This window comes from Centrocercus urophasianus, unplaced genomic scaffold (assembly GCF_019232065.1).
Source record: "Centrocercus urophasianus isolate 14NV4802_14NV808 unplaced genomic scaffold, USGS_Curo_1.0 seq_818, whole genome shotgun sequence".
NCBI lineage: Eukaryota > Metazoa > Chordata > Aves > Galliformes > Phasianidae > Centrocercus > Centrocercus urophasianus.
In genome coordinates, this window is record NW_024885442.1 from 1 (window position 1) to 18,030 (window position 18,030).

The following is an 18,030-nucleotide window of genomic DNA, read 5'->3' on the forward strand; positions in this document are numbered from 1 at the left end:
ATATATATATATATATATATATATATATATATAAAAATTAAGCAGGAGATAACACCATACTTGGTTCCTTCTAAGCAAGTTCTATTTTCTATGCATTAGTTCATGTTCATTAGTAGCTACCTCCTTTCAAACTACGCTGCTGTATGAGTCAAGACAGAAGCTTCCTTTCAGAAAGGAAACTATTGGTGGCAATCACTTGGACATGGCTCTAGGATGGCTGTGTTCAAGAACTCTTTTTTTCCAAGTTGTTGCTAAAGTCTTTCATTCTCAACTCTGTGAACTTTACCAGCAAGATGGCAACAGTTTCCTGTGAGCAAAGAAGATTGGGAGGATGTCTCTCTAACAGTTCAACTGTTTCATAAGTAAGTTTATTTTCAAATAATGATGATGTTGGATTTAAATAAACAAATAAATATTTTTTACTATCTACTTAAAATGTATTTTAGTTATTGTAAAGAATCCTTTTCACAGTTCTGGGAAGATGTAACAGAGGCAGTATTTTTTGTGCTGGGGTTTTTCACCAATCGGTTGCTGGTGGTTGCAACATTTGGCATTGCTCCTGGACCTTTACTCAACCAAGGCGTGGTGGTGATGTGTTGATGTGCATATTTGGCAGTAGATCTAGAAAATTAGGTTGTCTTAGAATAAGCTGTAAAAAGGGAGCCCACTTTAAGAAATTTGGGCCTGCTAAGCAAGCCACTGAAAAGTCTTATGCTGTCCAAACTAATTAGCTTTAACAATTTGATATTTTGACTTGAGGAAAATTTGGTCAAATCCTGGTTTTTGAGTAAGGACCTGACTCCAAGGATACAACATCACATACAAAGTCAATATTTTCCCCAGCTCACCAAATTTGGTGGACTTTCTGTAGTGGCTTACGAGTTTCCTTTACAGTGGACTCATTTGACTTCTTGTCTGGGGGAGAAAAGGCTTCTTTTTCTGTCCTGTTGAAACTTATTAATATTACTGTATTGCAGCAATACGTAAGTCATCCCTGTGATGCTATGGTGAAAGGCAGTGTAAAAGTAGAGGGGAAATAATGCTTGTTTAAATATAAATAAAAAATAACAAAGCAAGAACAAGATCAGTACCTCCAGTGTGGACATACGTGTATGTTTTTTAATGGGAACTGAGGCTTAGTGATGTATTGGCCTGCACATGCACTAGTAATGTACTGGTATATTGGCTGGATTTTTGAAGTGATTCAGCATTGGTGTAATTGTTCTAATCTGGGTCCAGTCAGGTCAACAATTTCTTCTTTTGGAAACACTTGTTTGTGACCTGTCACACAAGCTCTTCTTAATGTGACGGCACTCTACTGGAAGCAATTAGCTGCGAATATTTATAGTCTTCTGGGACTTAGACATTTCTCAGGCTGACTGTAGGTGCAGTTAACCCCTTAATTAGCTCATGACATAAAGTGACTTTGACAATATTTTGAGTATTGGTTTGGGCTCAGTTGAGCTCTAGATTTCTCTGTGAAGTTCCTAGGCTATGTGTCTTGCCATGCTTATGCTGCAGGAATTACTGGCTCATTAGTTGACACAGAGAGGTGTTTCACACCTCTTGTCTGAGAGGATTAGGGAAGAAAAAAAATTGTCTGGACGGTTTCTGAAGTGTTGATTGAACTTGGGAAGGTCCAATGACCTCAGAATGAGAGAAAGAGGTGCTGCTAAGTGCTCACATCTACTCAGATTGGGGAGAGTTAGAGATGATGGTCATGATCACCTGTGTTTGAGTAGGGGCTTGGCTTTGAAAGGTTTTTTTTGTAAATAGCTGAGCCATACTGTATATACTTCCATATTTTTGTATGGGAGACACATTCAGTTACTTCCTGTGAGTGAGTAGGAGGGGTGAGATCTTTATCTCTTCAAAGGATGCCAAGGACATGCAAAATAATTTTTAAACAAGTTTCTCAATACTTTTTGGAAGGCAGAATCCTCCTTCATATGTGTCATAATCAAATTAATGCCTTAGTAAAAATGTAATCCCCTCTACTCCCTGTCAGCTGATGTGATTTCTCTCTGCAGTGGCAGTGAATTTGCACTTCTCATTCTCTGGGATTTGGATTCACATTAAGTTTGAAGGTCTTTACTACTTGCAAGAGGGTGATATACAGATTTTTCAGATTTTTTTTTCTGGCCTCTGCACCTGGTCCCCTTTAGATTGTTTGAAACCCTTTAGCAACTTGGTTCAGCATGTTGTTTAGGTTAAGGAAAGAAAGAAAATGTCAGACAGTCCTGAAAGATCTTAACACATTGACTTTGGAGAAAGTGAAACTTTAAATAATTTGCATGATTTCTGGTGTGGCATAATTTGTTAAGAAATCATGTTTTAGAAATGTGTTTTAAATTAAAGAAAAAAAGGTTTCATTTGCAAAATTCCCTATTCAGTCAGCACTTCCCCAGAGTCATGTTATTACTGATTGAGTGGAGCTCACTTCTCGTTCTGTAAAAGTACACCTCTGATTCTGAGTGTTTTCAAATCGAACCACAGTCTGACAATTGTTGTGATCCTGGCACCAGATTTCTTTTTAGCTAACAGCAACATCCATACCTCTCTTACAGCTCAACACTAGGAAGGTCTACATGGAGTTTACCATACAGGTCCTATGTTTCCCACCTGACAGGAAAGAAAAGTACGGGCACTGACGGAATTAGTTCTGCCTTCACTTTGAGTGCGTTGTAGAGTATGGAAGAGTAAGTATATTGAAGATGAATGTTTCTCAGAATGAAATCTGAGACTATGGGGAAGGGGGTGTCATTATTCATCCATGGTTAAGCCTTCTCACATGCAGAGATTATAGCTTAGCTCCACTGTGCAACTGAAATATGATTTTGGTCTGCTGCCTTTCTTGCTTGATTGACAGGTGAAGGTCTGTGTAGATTGTATAGCTTACAGATCTGTTTTAAAATAATAATAATAAAAAAAAAAGACAAAGGCTAGAGCCAGAGAAGATCCTCCATCTGTAGAGCTGACGCTGTTTATTTACTTGTTAATTTGTGTTATTTGTTAACTCTGAATACTTCTTTCCTACTAAGACATCTCACTGTCATTTTATAACACTTCTCACTTGTTTTTGGGGTATTGAACTACCTTTGTGATTTAATTTAAACACTAGTCAAGGTGCTTAAGTGATGAGAGGTCATTACAGAGGTAGAACAATCATACTTTTCTCTTGTAATAATATGAAATCCCCCATTACTCATACATTTCTGTAGTCCTAGATGATCAGAAGGTGATGAAGGTGTATATGAGGTAATCATAAGATGTTGGATGCAGTTGTTACTGCAACTTATTGCAACTTGCAACTTACTGCACTTATGATATCCAGATAATTGTGTCTCTGTTGGGGATGGTAGTCTTTGCAGTAAGGCAGTTCAAATTAATTTTGGCTGCATCAGATCGGCAAGATATTCATATTTGCTTCACTTTCCTTTAATTGAGACTGAGAAACAAAAGCATGTGTATGTAGATGCGTACTTCAAAGCAGATGGAGAGCAGAGAAAATTACATCTTCATTTTTACTTTCCTTTACATTGCTCAGAGCTTTAAAGATTACTTCGGGTTTCCTTGTGTGTAATAGTCTCCCTAGTTTTTAAAAAGTGAAATAAGAGTATAAGTAGCATCTATATGGAGAACACTACTGGTTTTGAATAATTTACTCTGGAAATGTACTGGCTAAAAAAAATATGTTAGTTCCAATATATGGCTTATGAGACTTTGAGTAACTTCTCCCACAATTTACTTGATGTCTGTCTTTGTAAGTCTCCGTCATTTGAAAAGAATTCAAGAAAAATGTAAAAAGCCCCAACATAATAAATTATACTTTGAAGTAGAAATCTTTTTTGAAATCACAATCCTAGGATGCATTTCTAGCACTTGTTACACAACAGCAGGACAGACTGCAAAATCAGAATTTATTTGGACATGGATTGTAAGCCTTGCAGTATTACCTTTCCATGAGAACAGTGGTCGGCAGACAAAGCTTCTTCAGTGATGAGAAAAATGTTCTGTTAGAGGTGTTATTTGTTAATGATAGAATGAAACACTACTTACATCTGTTGATCATCATTCTTGACTTTTACAAAGCTTTCAAAGTTCTCTCGCGTGTGTGGGATAAGCTGTGGCTAAGGGAAGGCTACATCAGCTACAAAACTTGGTGATGGTTGTGAGTAGGAGAGGAAGAGGTACTTAAGAGCATGTTTTGGGTGTTGGAATAATTATACTATTTTGAGAAAGCAATCTGAATATTAAACTGTTCAGCAATAAAGATGCAATGAATGCAACACTCCAAATTACAAAGAGGTGATATCCCCTTTTTAGATGTTGTATTAAGGGACATGGTTTAATGGGTAAATACTGGTAGGTGGACGGTTTGACTAGATAATCTTGGAGGTTTTTTCCAATCTTGGTGATTCTATGTTTCTATGAGAGTAATAATGCTGGGGCAGTATTGCATTGGCTTTGAAATAGCTGGGGTGGTACCAAGGGGCTGCTCTGTTTTGCGGCTAAGAAATGAACTAAGTAATGGGTTCTGATTGCACAAGGAGAGGATAGAGTTCCTCCAAAGGACTTTTTCCAGCACAGCATCTGCTGTGGCAAGCTGAGGAAACCAAGCTGAATGACTGATCCTCTTTCATTTGATCAATAATGTGTGGTGGTTTATTTATTTATTCATGGCAGCAGATTCATACTTTATTTTTTAATACTGTATTTTCTCCAGAAAAGCATTCTTCTTTCTAAAGCTGGAGAAACTAGTTTTGCAAGAGCATAAATGGATGATACTCAACTGTGAGTGCTCCGCCTGGATTTATTCATAAGCATTTAACACAGATATAAAGTAACAAAGGCAGAAATTAAGGAAGAAGTGGATTATCCATCAGTATGAAAGGGGCTGATTTAAAAATACGTTTCGGATACCGAACCTTTCCTTACCACAAGCCCTGTGCCCTACTTGGGATCTGTGATGCAAGCGCTAGTACTACCCTCCCCCTGTCATCAAGCAGGGAGACAGGAAGGAGAGTGGCAGAGCAAGAATCTCATGTCACACACTCCAAAGTTTGCCAACCTACAGACACATGCTAATGCAGGGCTCCTGTAATACGTTGCCCTTACAAGCACTGAGTCACTGCACACTAAGTAAATTATAGAAATAAAGAATGGCATAGTTGGAGGGGACCTTAAAGATCATCCAGTTCCAACCCCCTGCTATGGGCAGGGCTGCCACCCATCAGATCAGGCTGCCCAGGGCCCCAGCCAACCTGCTTTGAACACCTCCAGGCACCCACAACCTCTCTAGGCAGCCTGTGCCCCACCCTGCTGTGAGCACAGAATTTCTTCTTAACATCTAACCTGAATCTACCTTCTTTAGTTCAATGCCATTCACACTTGTCCTATCAAAAAGAGGCACCAGGAAGCATTTGGGACCCAGATGTTTCCGCTGTGGTGCCAGCTGGAGCTGCTGTGAGTGGGCACACACAGGAACCCTTTGTATGCTGAATGAGTGGCTGTGCTCCCAGGGCCCATGCACTGAGCACAGCCGCTCCTGCCTCACCTTTCCTCCCCCAGATTTCTCCTACTGCTTGTAGCTCCTGATTTTCTCTCACTGCACATAACTGCAAACTTTTCTGGGTGATGATTCTTTCTTTTTTTTTTTTCCTGCAGATAGACTAAATATCCAGGCAAAGGATACTGAGCATGTGGTTAGGTCACTAAGGCTAGCACAGAGATGTCCAAATAATGTTAGAAGAGCATGTATGCTGCAAATTTAGCTGAAGCACCAAGTCAGTTTACCTTGCTGAGCAGCTTGCTGCTACGTGTGCTGGATAGAGTTCAGGGTATGGAAGGCAGCTTCTGGGATCTCTTCCCAGTACTTTGGTAGCTTTGTGGTAGGGCGGCTGAGAGCTGTGATTTAGTAAGTAACAGACAGTTAACAGCAGTAGTATTTTGTAGAAACCCCCAGGTAGACAGGGGTTTCAGTGTACCCTGAAACACAAAGTAGGTAGAAAAGGAATCTCCTCATTCTGCTGACTCAGCTGACATGCTCCAATAGGCTGCAGGAAGCAGGGAGGGGACTGCCTAATGACTGGGAATAACAAAGGGGTGGGGCAGGAGAACCTGGTCATAAAATCCCTAATCCTCCACCCCTAATATGCATGAGGAGTTCCTGCCAGCCATACAGCTTGGTGTGTTTTATCATTGAACTTAGATGCAACTGGGGCTGCAATGGGATCAAATTTAAGTTCAAATGAGGTAAGCGAAAGAAGCTTTTAGCAGGTGTAAAGTGGGTGGAATTCTAATTTTCCATAGCTGAGAACAAGCTGTTTTAGGTGTATGGGCAAGCCACAGGAGGCAGGGTTGCTGTTCCTTGGATCTTAGGGTTGCAAGGAGTGTTTTCCTAGGCTAGCATTGTGCAGAACCTTGTGGCATGTCTGTTTTCCAGTTACGTTTTCAGGTTAGCAGCATCACTTGCTGTGCCTGCTGAAAGGAAAAGCTGCATGTCAAGAAAGCAAGAAGCTTCCATGGAGTTGTTGACATGGGTTTGGTGACTAGTAAAGCACCTAATGGCTGTCATTAATACTCATGGCCCCGAATCAGATTTTGAATGGGAGATGTTTTTAAGTGCCAGCCTAAAATGAAAGTTGAACATTTAGTTTAGTTTTTTAACTTTGCCTTGTATTGTTCTTCCTAGACATTTACGGGCACCTCAGCGCCAGTGGAGAGAACGGTAGGTAGTAATTAGCTGCCCCTTCATTAAATGCTGTCCAGTGCTGAATGTACAGCACCAGAAAAATGTTGGGAATTCAGTGGCTCAGGGGAAAACTGTGCTGGCTTAGTTACGGAATGCTGAAAGGTTAAGCTGCAGCTTCAGCTCTGGGGGTGAAGTATCGCCTTACTTTTTTGATGCTTTTGGTGCTGTTGGTGCGGTGCTATATCTGGGCAGGTTTGTTCTTCAACAATTGATTCCTTCAATTGAAGGAATCTTCAATTCCTTCCCCTTTTTATATTATATTTTGATTTCTTTGGATGAAACTTGCCTCTTGCATTGTTCTTTCTGTGTAAGTGGATGTTTCAATGTTTCTTAGTGCTGTAGTAATCTTTTTTTTGTTACCTCTCATTTGAGTTATATGAGTATATACCTCTCATATAACTTAACTTTCACTGCGTAACTGCTTAAAAATTCAGCCTCAGAACATGTAAAACTGGAATGAATGTGTCTTATTTTGTCTCTCCAGATTCATTATCCTCACAGTAGAAATAGTGCCAAAGCTCTAAATGCAAAACAAAAAACCAACAAAAACCAAACCCTAGGTATTCTGTTGAGATGGACCTGAGGATGCATTCTTCGGCAAATGAAAACTTCCTGAGTAATTAGCAGACATTCAGGTTGATAAGTATTAGCATAAAGGAAAATGTCAGATTAGCTGCTGTTCTGAGCTGATGAACGGGGGTAGTGGCAGCAGAATGGGGCTGTCTTCAGATATTTGCCATTGGCTGGGTGCTCTTGCCCTGCATTGGCGATGTGGTGGCTTATAAGCCTGGTTGGTTTGAGCTTTGATTGCGCATGATCCTGGTGGTGGGAGACTGCGGTGAGGCTCTCCCAGATGGTGGTGATTTTGGTCATTGTCTCATGAAGGTTTGCTGTTAGTGATGGTATCTGATATCTGATTTTGACTGAGAGCCGTTTGATGCTGTCTATGCTCCTCCAAGGTGAAATGCCATAGTCAAACAAGACTTTGACTGCAATGTTTCTTTAAAAAGTGGCTGTGAAAATGATGTTTAGGCTTCTGTGTATAATCTCACAGTCAGAAGGAAGCATGCTAACATCACAAATTATTTTTTTTAATCCTTTGTTTGACAGGATCAAACTTGGTTTTTTTAATTTGCCTTTCATTTTACAAATGGGTCTCTAGGGGTGAGAGCTGTACAGTTCTCTGGCCTTAGGTCACGCCTCTCATCTTTACAGTATTTAGGGTGGCAGAGCTGAACTGAATATAGTAAATACAATAAGGAGTAGGACACAGAGCCCTTTTTTTCTTGCCGTTTTAGAAAAAGGAAAATAAGAACAAGCAATAAGATCATTAAGGACCTGACTTTTTAAAATATTTTTTTGGCCAAGGCAATTAGTAGTTGTGATGATAAATATGTGGATGTCAAACATTTGAGATGTTTTATGCCACTCTAGCTCTATAAGGAAACTAGCTTTCATTACGAGTCAGCGTCAGGATAATTCATGGAATGTTTATGTGTTTATGATCAAAACTGAATTGGTCACTTAAATTAAAAAGATAATGTAAGGTACTTGGTGGGAAAATGTAGAGAAACAAACAAAAAACCCAACTTTTTTGATTACTTGAATTACTGTATCATATCAAAATAACATGGACCAACATGGTCTTTACAGAAAGCCATGCTGAACTGTGCAAATTTTAGACTCAGTTTCTCTTCCAAGTTTTGGATTTATTCTAATGAGAATGCTGTGGAAGTGCAGGTGGGGAAAAAGTGAAAAACACATGAAAATGGCAGTCTGAGCCATGCACGTTTTACATAGCTCTTGGAAGGAATAAAGCCTTGGTCCATTTGTTTTTATTCTGTGTCAACCCCAGTGAGCTTTGTCAACTTTTAACATGAACTAGCTATGGGATATTTTAAAATGGGTGAAATAAATATAAAATGCACAGTGCGAGGAAAGTGTTTATTATACATCTGACCTTGCCTGAGGTAGCAGACATGGTAACGTAATGAAATCCTGCCTGCCCCTGAGGCTCCATAGCTCTTTGAAGTTAGCAGGTGCCACATACCTGATGGAGGCCAGAGCCATGGCAATGATGTGCGTTTTGGTGTCCTGCTGGGCTTTCTGACAGGGCTGAGCGTTTTCTTTGTTGGTCTTCTCAAGTTTTAGTATAGGGATGAGTCTTCTATTTTGTTTCAAAGAGAAAGCTAAGGAAAGAAGGCAGTGCTCTAAATACATCTGTCACGCTGTTTTGTTTTAATAATTGCCTTTTCACTTGATTTAACTCAAGAATATCATATGTATTTCTAGTCCCCTGAAGAACAATTCCTTTAGAAGTGCAGAAGGAATTTTACTGAAATAGAACAGTTTTAGGGTCCACTTACGCAGCTCTTATTCATATGGATGAGCAATACATGTGAACAGTGCCACTGACTTCCCTGGGAACAGATATGTCAGGATTGCACAAACATGCCACAGGACTTTTATCTGACGTAGGACAGGGTGACCAATTCCTGTGTTTGTAATCTCATATATTTAAGTAGTTTCAACAGTGATTATTAAAATGCCTGGCTTGTGTTTCCGGTTTATGAGGTAACAATCAGGTCTCAGACCAAATAAACACAGAAGCCGAAAGTTGTAGTGCATGTAATAGCTGACCTGGGAAGCTTCTGGCCTTGGAATTCACCCAGCCTGTGATACGGTCATCATCAGATTAAAGGGAAACATGTGGAAATCATTGCCAGCATTAACAACATTAAGTCATTAACAGCAAAGGATGCAGTTTAAGATATGCCTCTCAGGAGTTCTTTTCCAAGTGACTGTAAGTTGTTGTGATCTGGATCTGACAAAGCATTCCAACACCTACATTTAGGAGACATAATGTTGGACTTCTGAGTCTTCACAACCCTGAGTTAAGCACTGGGGATTGATTCAATACATTTGCAGAGTTAGATTCCATATATTTGGTGAGTTATACTGGTATGGGAATTGTTACAACAGGTAAGGGAACCATGTAACTAAGCACACCCAGCTGATGGGGAAAACTGAGCTCAGGGACGCAGTTACAGCTTATATCCTACCTCTGTATGCTACTTAGGGCTGAATGAAGAAACCACTACCCACTGGATAAGCAAAGCAGAGTTCTAGACCCTGGTATTTAAAGAAAAAGGCAAAGTTTATTTCCTAAAAATGGCATCCAGCCTAGTGGTAATAGCGCTTCGCTGCAATGGGAGATTTTTCTACTCATGCCCATTCTTCAGTATTCAAGAGATGCAAGATTTAGCTTTTCTGGGGAAAGGTATTCTCTACATCTTCTGCTAAAATTGTGCTATTGAGGACAAAGACACTTAGGATTTTTTTGGGTGAGAGAGTAGGGACCATGTATACATGTAACAAATACATCAGTGTGTGTGGCAGGGATAGGCAAGCCTTGGTTGTTGATCCTTGGGTCTAGGACTCGTTCTTTGTCGTGCCCAATTATATTTAATGCATAGAATCATAAAAGGATTTGATTTGGGCTGCCCAGGGCCCCATTCAAACTGGCCTTGAATGCCTTCAGAGATGGGGCATCACCTGATCTCTGGGCAGCCTGTGCCAGTGCCTCATCATCCTCTGAGTAAAAAATGTCCTCCTAATACCTAATCTAAATCTCTCGCCTTTCAGTTCTAGTGATTTCTCCTTGTCCTATCGTTATCTGCCAATGTAAAAATCATAGAATCATAGAATGGTTTGGGTTGGGAGGGACCTTTAAGATTATCTAGTTCCAGCCCCCCTGCTATAGGCAGGGGCCCCTCTTATTAGATCAGTTTGCTCAAAGCCCCATCCAGCCTAGTCTTGAATGCCACAACCTTACTGGACAACTTTTTCCAGTTTTCTCACCATTTCTTCATGATTTCTTCACAATATCTAGTCTAAATCTACCCTCTTCCAGTTTAAAACCATTTCTCCTCATCCTATCAGTACATGCCCTTATAAAAAGTCCCTCCCCAGCTTTTCTGTAGGCCCCCTTCAGGTACTAGAAGAAAAAAGTCAGTCTCCCTCATGCTTAATGCATGTAGGAAAGCTCTTCTGTCAGTTCAACTCTAAAGTCTGAGCATTGTGTATTTTTGTTGTTTCTGATTTCCTCATGGGCCTTTTGCTAACCCAGGGGGAAGAGGGAAGGGTGTTAGCCAGGTTGTTTCTTCGAGGTTTTTGCCATGCTGGAGAAGCCAGGGGCTTTGTTGGTGAAGATGTAGATCTGCTTTATTACACTGTAATAGGGTCCATTGCCAAGTTATTGTCCTGTTTGCTTAATTTTGTCCAAGTGTTGTGAAACTCTACAGGATAAGATTTCTGCTGCAACTGGAAAGACATGGTCCAACAAAGCCTATAATATGTGAAGGAATAGTAATAAGATACATTTGATTATGTAATGTCAGCAAATCATTTTTACTTTTGCCTCTTGTGCTGATACAAACACTTCAGGTGCAAAGTGATAAAACCCATGTGCTTGTGTTAGAACAATATGTGTTCACTTTACTAGGGTGTATTATGTCTATGAATGCAGGCGTGAGAGAGTTTATGAGTAAAATTAATACATTTTCTTACCAACTGGCATAGATGGAAAGATTAGACATTCTGAGGCACAAAAAACCTGTTTTTGGTCTTTCATAGAACCAGTAGACTCAAAGCTCAATATCAGTTCTAAGAAAGTGTTAAGTGAAATTATATATTCATGCAACAGTTTTGAAAAGAACAATGGTACCTATGAAATGGAGATGTTAATGCAGGAGTGGAGAAGCAGAGAAACATGTTAAGCAGTCATCTCAAAGGTGAAATGGGGAGGAAGTTCAATTTTAGCCTAAGGAACATGGTGACATGCTAATTTAGTACATAGAAGTTATGAGGTTTTATAAAATAAAAATTTCTGAGCTGAAGGTACCTGATAGCGAATTATGAGTTGATTCCCAGGATCGTCACTGATAAGAGTAGTTTAGTTTTCTGCTGGGAACCAGGGCTGTAGATCAGTGTCTTCATGAGAAATATCTCCTGACTCTCAGTAGCATTTCTGGTCTACTTGCACAGCAAATGTGACAGCTATTAGAGTCCCATAGGCAGTCCATTACATTCCAGACCCAAGGACACCAAAGTGCATGATGTAAGGAGGCTCATTTTGATAGTAGAGAAGCAGAGTTAGAAGGAACTGTTTCTTATCAAACTGAACTCAACAGCTGTTCTCACCTCATGTAGTTTTGAAATCTGCACCTTCTTTATCAGATCTAGAAAGGATTATATGCCAAAAATACATATAATTTTTCCAAATAGTTCAACTAGTTTGATAATAGCCCAACCTTAAAATCTGTTTTATCCACGTGCTTAATACTTCAAGGTTAGAGCCTGCAGAAGTCTGACTAGAGACTGATATTCATCTTGCTGTTGTTTCTTTTTCTTTAAATTGTTCTGCAGAGGCCAGTATCTCCTTTCAACTTGCTTACTGTAAAAATACTAAGGCTGAGGAATGTCCGGAAGGCAGACTTGCGTAAGTACTTCTGTAGTTGTCAAATATTGCTTATAGTTTCTTATTTGGTCAACATTATTGTCCTCAAGTCGTGTGGGAATACTGAAATGTATTGCTATAAGTTTGTAAGTTCTATTTTTACTGTCGTCCTAAGTACTGCTCTCTGCACCTTAGTATAAAGAGTCCAATCTGGGCAAGGTGGTGCATTCAATTTCAGGCTTCATGCCTCGTTGTATGAGACTTATTTTAGAGTGCATCGTCAACATTATGTTCACCAGAATCACGCTGAATGTGTCTCAAAATTAATTGTCTTCTCAGGATTTCATGCAGCTTAGCAGTTTCTAAGGAAACCAAATATGCATTTTAGTTTGTGTACTGTATAGTTTAGGATTTTATCTAGTGTGATGGGTAGAGAGTAGAGAAAGCTTGTCAGAAGTTGGAAATGGTTGCTTAAAGGAAGAATGTTGTTGGAACATGTGGAAATTGTGCAACAAGATTATTTTTGAATGAACACTTACTATCAGAGAACAAATCTTTGTTTCACTCACTCATGGTATTCTATATTACTTAATCCTATGTTTTCTGCAGTGCAATACTAGTGTACTTATTTATTGGGTGTCTTCAGTTTTCTCCAAAAGAATATTCTATTCGGTGTTTATGTCTCGATGCTTTTTACTCTAGAAATTACAGATCATCAAACTTTTATTTCCATAGTATCTGCCTTGTCACAAATACTATTTGCAAAGCTAAAGAGTATTATAAGTTGTGAAGTTCTAGGTTTCTTAGAGGATAAAGATGTATTTTGATTTTCATAGACATGCACTTGATAGTTGTAGGCTTTGTATGCACTGCATTTTTACTTAACAAAAAATAGCTATTCAAATGCTTACATGGTGATTTGAGTGGGTAGTCACTGCAATTGCACCTGCAAACCTGCATGCTCAATTGTGTGTGCATTTGTGTACTCCAGCAGGTTGCCTGCTTATGCTTCAATTCATTGTGGTTGTTCACAGGAAAAGAAATTACTCACAATCATTGCTTGCCACAGTGAATAGTATGGCCTTTCTTCATGAAGCCAACTGGTTTGTTTGTCACAACATATTGGCTTATTTCCTTGTGTTCTGGTCCCAAGAATGGATGCATATCGTATATTTCTTCCCTTAAAATGCCCCAAATTCAGAACTTGAGTATGGTTTTCCACAGGTTTGTTTAAAGCATATTTGGCAGAGAATTCTTAAGCAAGAGTGTCTTCTCTTGCAGAAAATTTGTTTTCTGAGAAAACATAATTATTTGGGGAAAAAAATAATTTGAGGTCTTTTTGTCTGTAGCCAGAAGGACATGTTCTGAGGCACTGAAAAGGCATTTGAGAATCCAAATATTTTCGTTTTCCATGAAACCTCAGTATTTTAGGCTGCAGGAAGAAATCAATTTTCCGTCTAATTTTATAATACAAATGATATGCTTCTCGTTACAATCCTAAGTTAATGCTTTTTTGCTCTGCTTTGGCTTTTGTTTTTGCTCTGATTAAACTTCGATGCTCCCCATTCCAGTGTTTTTTTCATATTTTACCCTACTATTGTTCCAGAGTAAGATAATTTTAATAGATTTGGGTATAGGCCTAGTAATTTGGACTGTGCTTTGGACCTGGTTCTGGCTGTGTTGTGGAATCCTGGGCAAGTTATTCAGGTTTTCTCAATGTACTTAATTGCTTAATCCTTACATTGCCACAGTGAAGTAAATCATTGGTGTGTGTCAATCTCTTTGAAAATGGAAACTCCACTATTAATCACCATTAACCATTTGAATTTCCATCTGCCTACACTTGTGCCTTTGCTGAAGATCTGATTGGTCATGTCCTTCAGATCAGGGCTGGTCTAGGCACCACCTGGATACGCTGTGCTTCCCACGGCAGTTACCAAGCTCCCTCAGACTACAGGTAGTGTTGTTAACTGTGTGATGAGGGTGCAGCTTCAGCAAAGTATTATGTTAGAAGAACCCAATTCTTTAACTGTTATTGAAAGATAAGGAGGAAATAACAGGAAGAAAATTGTATTTAATGTGACACAGTAACACTGCTACACATTTTGGGTGATGCAGGGACTGACTAGGGGTTGAATTATTTGACCTCTTGACTCATAGAGTTCTTCTGAGAACCAAATGACTTGTTAAGCATTGCTAACATGAAATTGGAAGAATACGTAATACATTCTAGGTATGAGACCAGGGTCATTGCATCCTGTACCAACTTTCTGTAAGTTGCTCTCTGGCAATTTTCCATCTGAGTGTGAGGGGTTAGAATATGGAAGGAACTAACATCTCTGATGGCGCTTTCTTTTCCAGATAGGAGTGATGGCAGGATTTGTCAGTCTGCAGATGGGGTAGTAGAAGGGAATAGGATAAACTGTAACATAACGATGAAAACTTTTGAGGAAGATACCACTTCTAAAAATTGTCAAACATTAATCAAAATGAAATTGCTGCATTGTGATTTGCGATAAGGATTAACAGAGGAATGAAACCTTTTGGCAAACAAACAAACAAACAAAACAAAAAACCAAAAAAACAAAACCAAAAGAAAACTGCATTCATTTAAACAATCACTTGGCTAAAGGCTTTCGACTACTTTTAAGTCCCTCAAAAACGAGGAGAGCATACAAGAAGACAAATCTCTTTGCTCTGATGTGAGTGCTCCTTGGACAGGGCATATACTGATAGATGCTCTTGGCTTTGGTAGTGTTAAACTACTTCCTGCTCCAGTCATTGAGCAGTCATGAGTATGGAGTTTACTGCAGCATGGATAGGTGTGCATCTATAGAAAATGCTACTGCAAATAAAGAGTAATGTTTTAAAAGAGAAATAATTTGACCAAGATTAAAAAGTGGGAATCAGCATGACAAACATGCAAGAATGTTTCTGTTTTCCAGTGAGTACTTCATTGTACTATTTATTCCTTAATCTACATGCTTCGGGAAAAATCCCCTATGGTGTTATCTCAGTCTTATTGGTGATAAACAGATACTTGCAGTATTTCTTCCTCTAGACACATCATCACTGCTCTTTTTGTTATGCAGTCACCCTTTCAGATTGCTATGTGACACTGTGGTTGCCTACTGCCTCGTCTGAGAAGGTTCGGACCAGAACCATCAGGAACAGCAAAAATCCAGTCTGGAATGAAGCTTTCTGTTACAAGATTGACCGACGAGTGAAGGTAATGAAAATAAATGCTTTTCACTATTCACTACCTGCATGTAGTCAGTACATCTTGCAGTGCTACAGCAACTACAACTGTTGCTTGCATCCTCCTTGGTAAGTTTGGTACTTAGATGTCTACTATTCTGAAACAATAAAAAGCAATTAATTTCCCTGCAGAAAATGTCCACAGTATCCAGTTCCTTGTCCTAACATATACAAGTGAAACCCAAGATAAAGATCACACAGAAGATAAACATGAAGTTAGCTCTAGGTATGGTGGAAAGAAAATCCTTTAACAGCTGTGCCCGTTCTATATGCTTAGAGCCAAAGGTCACACAACAAATGCAGCAGCATTTAATACAGTTATTTACAACAAATTCATGAGCGTTCTGCATGACGTGCCTTCCTTGTTTCCTTTCCCCAAGCACACATTCTATCAAATCAAGCCCCAGGGCAAATGTGAGGCAAATTATATCACCTAGGCTCTATGACAGATTAATCTGCTTCTTTGTATATGCATTTTTTGTTCAATACCCATGCTCCCAAATCCCCTTCCCTTTTGTGTTTCTTGTAGTCCTTTTTCCTTCTTTCCTTCAAAAATTGGAGGGAAAAAGAAAGCCTAGTCTTGAGGTTTTACTGCCTTACGAAGTTCTTTGAAAGACAGTATTGAAAGAAAACCACAATATTCTTAATGTCTCTTTGCAGAATGTGCTGGAGCTGAAGGTTTGTGATGAAGACACAGTCACCAGGGATGATGAACTCTGCACGGTTCTCTTTGACATAGATAAACTTAGTGTAGGACGTACTGTTCGAGTGAAGTTTCAACTGAATCCACAGGTGAGCAATGGAATCAGTGAGCATGAAAACTAATTTTCTTCCACCAAAATATATCCTAATATAGCATTTCCCTACAGTTTCACTGAACTGTATTTCTTTGTTGTTATCAGAAATAATTAAATCCCTATAGCAGTGTTCCACACCAGTTTGAACTTTTGTAATAATAACACAGCTAATTCTTTGCATTCAGAATTGAAATGTGAAAAATGGCTGTTTTATGAGAATGGGCAAATAATACATCTGCATGCTCGTATGTGATTTAGATGTCAAAATATTAGTTTTAGCAAATGTTTTTTCAGTATTTCAGAATTGAATACCTTCATTTGACACTGAAGTTTCTTTCTTTTGCAAATTACTCTTATGTTCAGGGAACTGTTCCAAGTGCAAGTATAAATATGTTTATTATGATATGAAACTTGTGTACGTGAAGAACATTAAGAAATACACTCTTCTTTCTGCTTTTTCCTTTTTTCAGGCACGCGAGGAGCTGGAGGTGGAGTTCACATTGCAGAACACGTGAGTAGACTCTTACATTCTGTATAAGCTGTCATATTCAGTATAAAAGTAGTGTGGAAAGCTTATTCATCTGTGACAGCACTTTTCAACCCGCAGTCTCCAAAGCAGTGTCTAGATGTGTTCATTCAAGTCTAGTAAACTGGAATTTCAGAATTTAAATTTCAGAATTTATGATTTACATATCTGAAACTAAATTTTGTCTGGCATGACTAATGCCTCCTGGGCACCTATGTCCTCCAGTTCTCTTTTCCTCATTGGGTTAGCATAGAAGGAAGTACAAGTTAAAATATTAAAGAAACTTTAACGATTAGAAAAAGGAATGCTATACCTTGGTATCTCGTATTGACCCTTTTCTGGCACTCTGATGCAGGACAATATCTATCTCTGTAGTATGCTTTATCACTCTGGGAAAGTTATTTGAAAAGATTTCTGCTATCAATTATATGTGATATGTGTTGTTGGACTGAAAGCATTGTTAAAACAACCTTAGAGGTGAGCTGGTATTGCTGGGACCTTCGTGAGGCATTAAGGGTGTTTTTGGAGGATCATCATGCTAATATGTTGGTGAAGAATTTGGAAAGTGCGATATTAGTTCCAGAAGGGAAATCAGGAACTTGCGGAGAAAGAGCAGTAGCACAGTGTTATGTGCACAAGCAAAAGAACTTTCAGAGATAAAAAATAGTCCCAGAATCTCTTATTACAAGTCATATAAACTTACCAGTCTGGATTGTTTGTTGTTTACTGTGTACCAAAACTGGCAGAAGACAAATGTGCCTATTACAGCTCAGGGTATCATGAAATCAGTAACAGCAACGGGGAAGGAGCTCCACTAGATATTCCAAATGATCTGACTAAGGTCTTCCCAGTTGTAGGATGGTTTATGGATTTGGTGTGTAGAATTATACTCTTGATAATTCTGTGTTTTGATGAGGGAGGTCTGGGCAGGTGGGTTCATGTATGGGTGCAGAGGATGTAATGTGTGAGAGCTGGCTGTGTGTGGAAACTGTTATTTGAATCTTACACCTAGTTGCATTTTCCTAGCGGCATGTTAGGTAGATAAAGTCAGAGAGAAACCATCTTCTGCAGAATCTGAGAATTCTATTGACTGAAGAAAAATCGTTGGGGACTATACAAGTAAAAAGGACCCTTAGCACTCCCAAGGAAGAGAGATTTTAGTTGCTACAAGAACGCTTCTAATCCACATTTTATTCATAGCATGGTAACTCAGTGACTAATGCAGTAATTGTGACCT

At 39.1% G+C, this 18,030-nt stretch overlaps 1 protein-coding gene across 1 annotated transcript in view; it reads left to right on the plus strand.

The window, feature by feature from the left end:
• The first annotated feature begins 6,228 nt into the window (after positions 1-6,228).
• LOC122171134 (cytosolic phospholipase A2 epsilon-like) overlaps positions 6,229-18,030 on the plus strand; it is a 30,997-nt gene continuing 19,195 nt past the window's right edge. Inside the window, exons 1-6 of the mRNA XM_042838508.1 lie at positions 6,229-6,255; positions 6,695-6,730; positions 12,182-12,254; positions 15,305-15,441; positions 16,131-16,262; positions 16,738-16,778. Coding sequence (XP_042694442.1) covers positions 6,229-6,255; positions 6,695-6,730; positions 12,182-12,254; positions 15,305-15,441; positions 16,131-16,262; positions 16,738-16,778 — 446 coding nt within the window. The remainder of the gene's footprint in view (positions 6,256-6,694; positions 6,731-12,181; positions 12,255-15,304; positions 15,442-16,130; positions 16,263-16,737; positions 16,779-18,030) is intronic.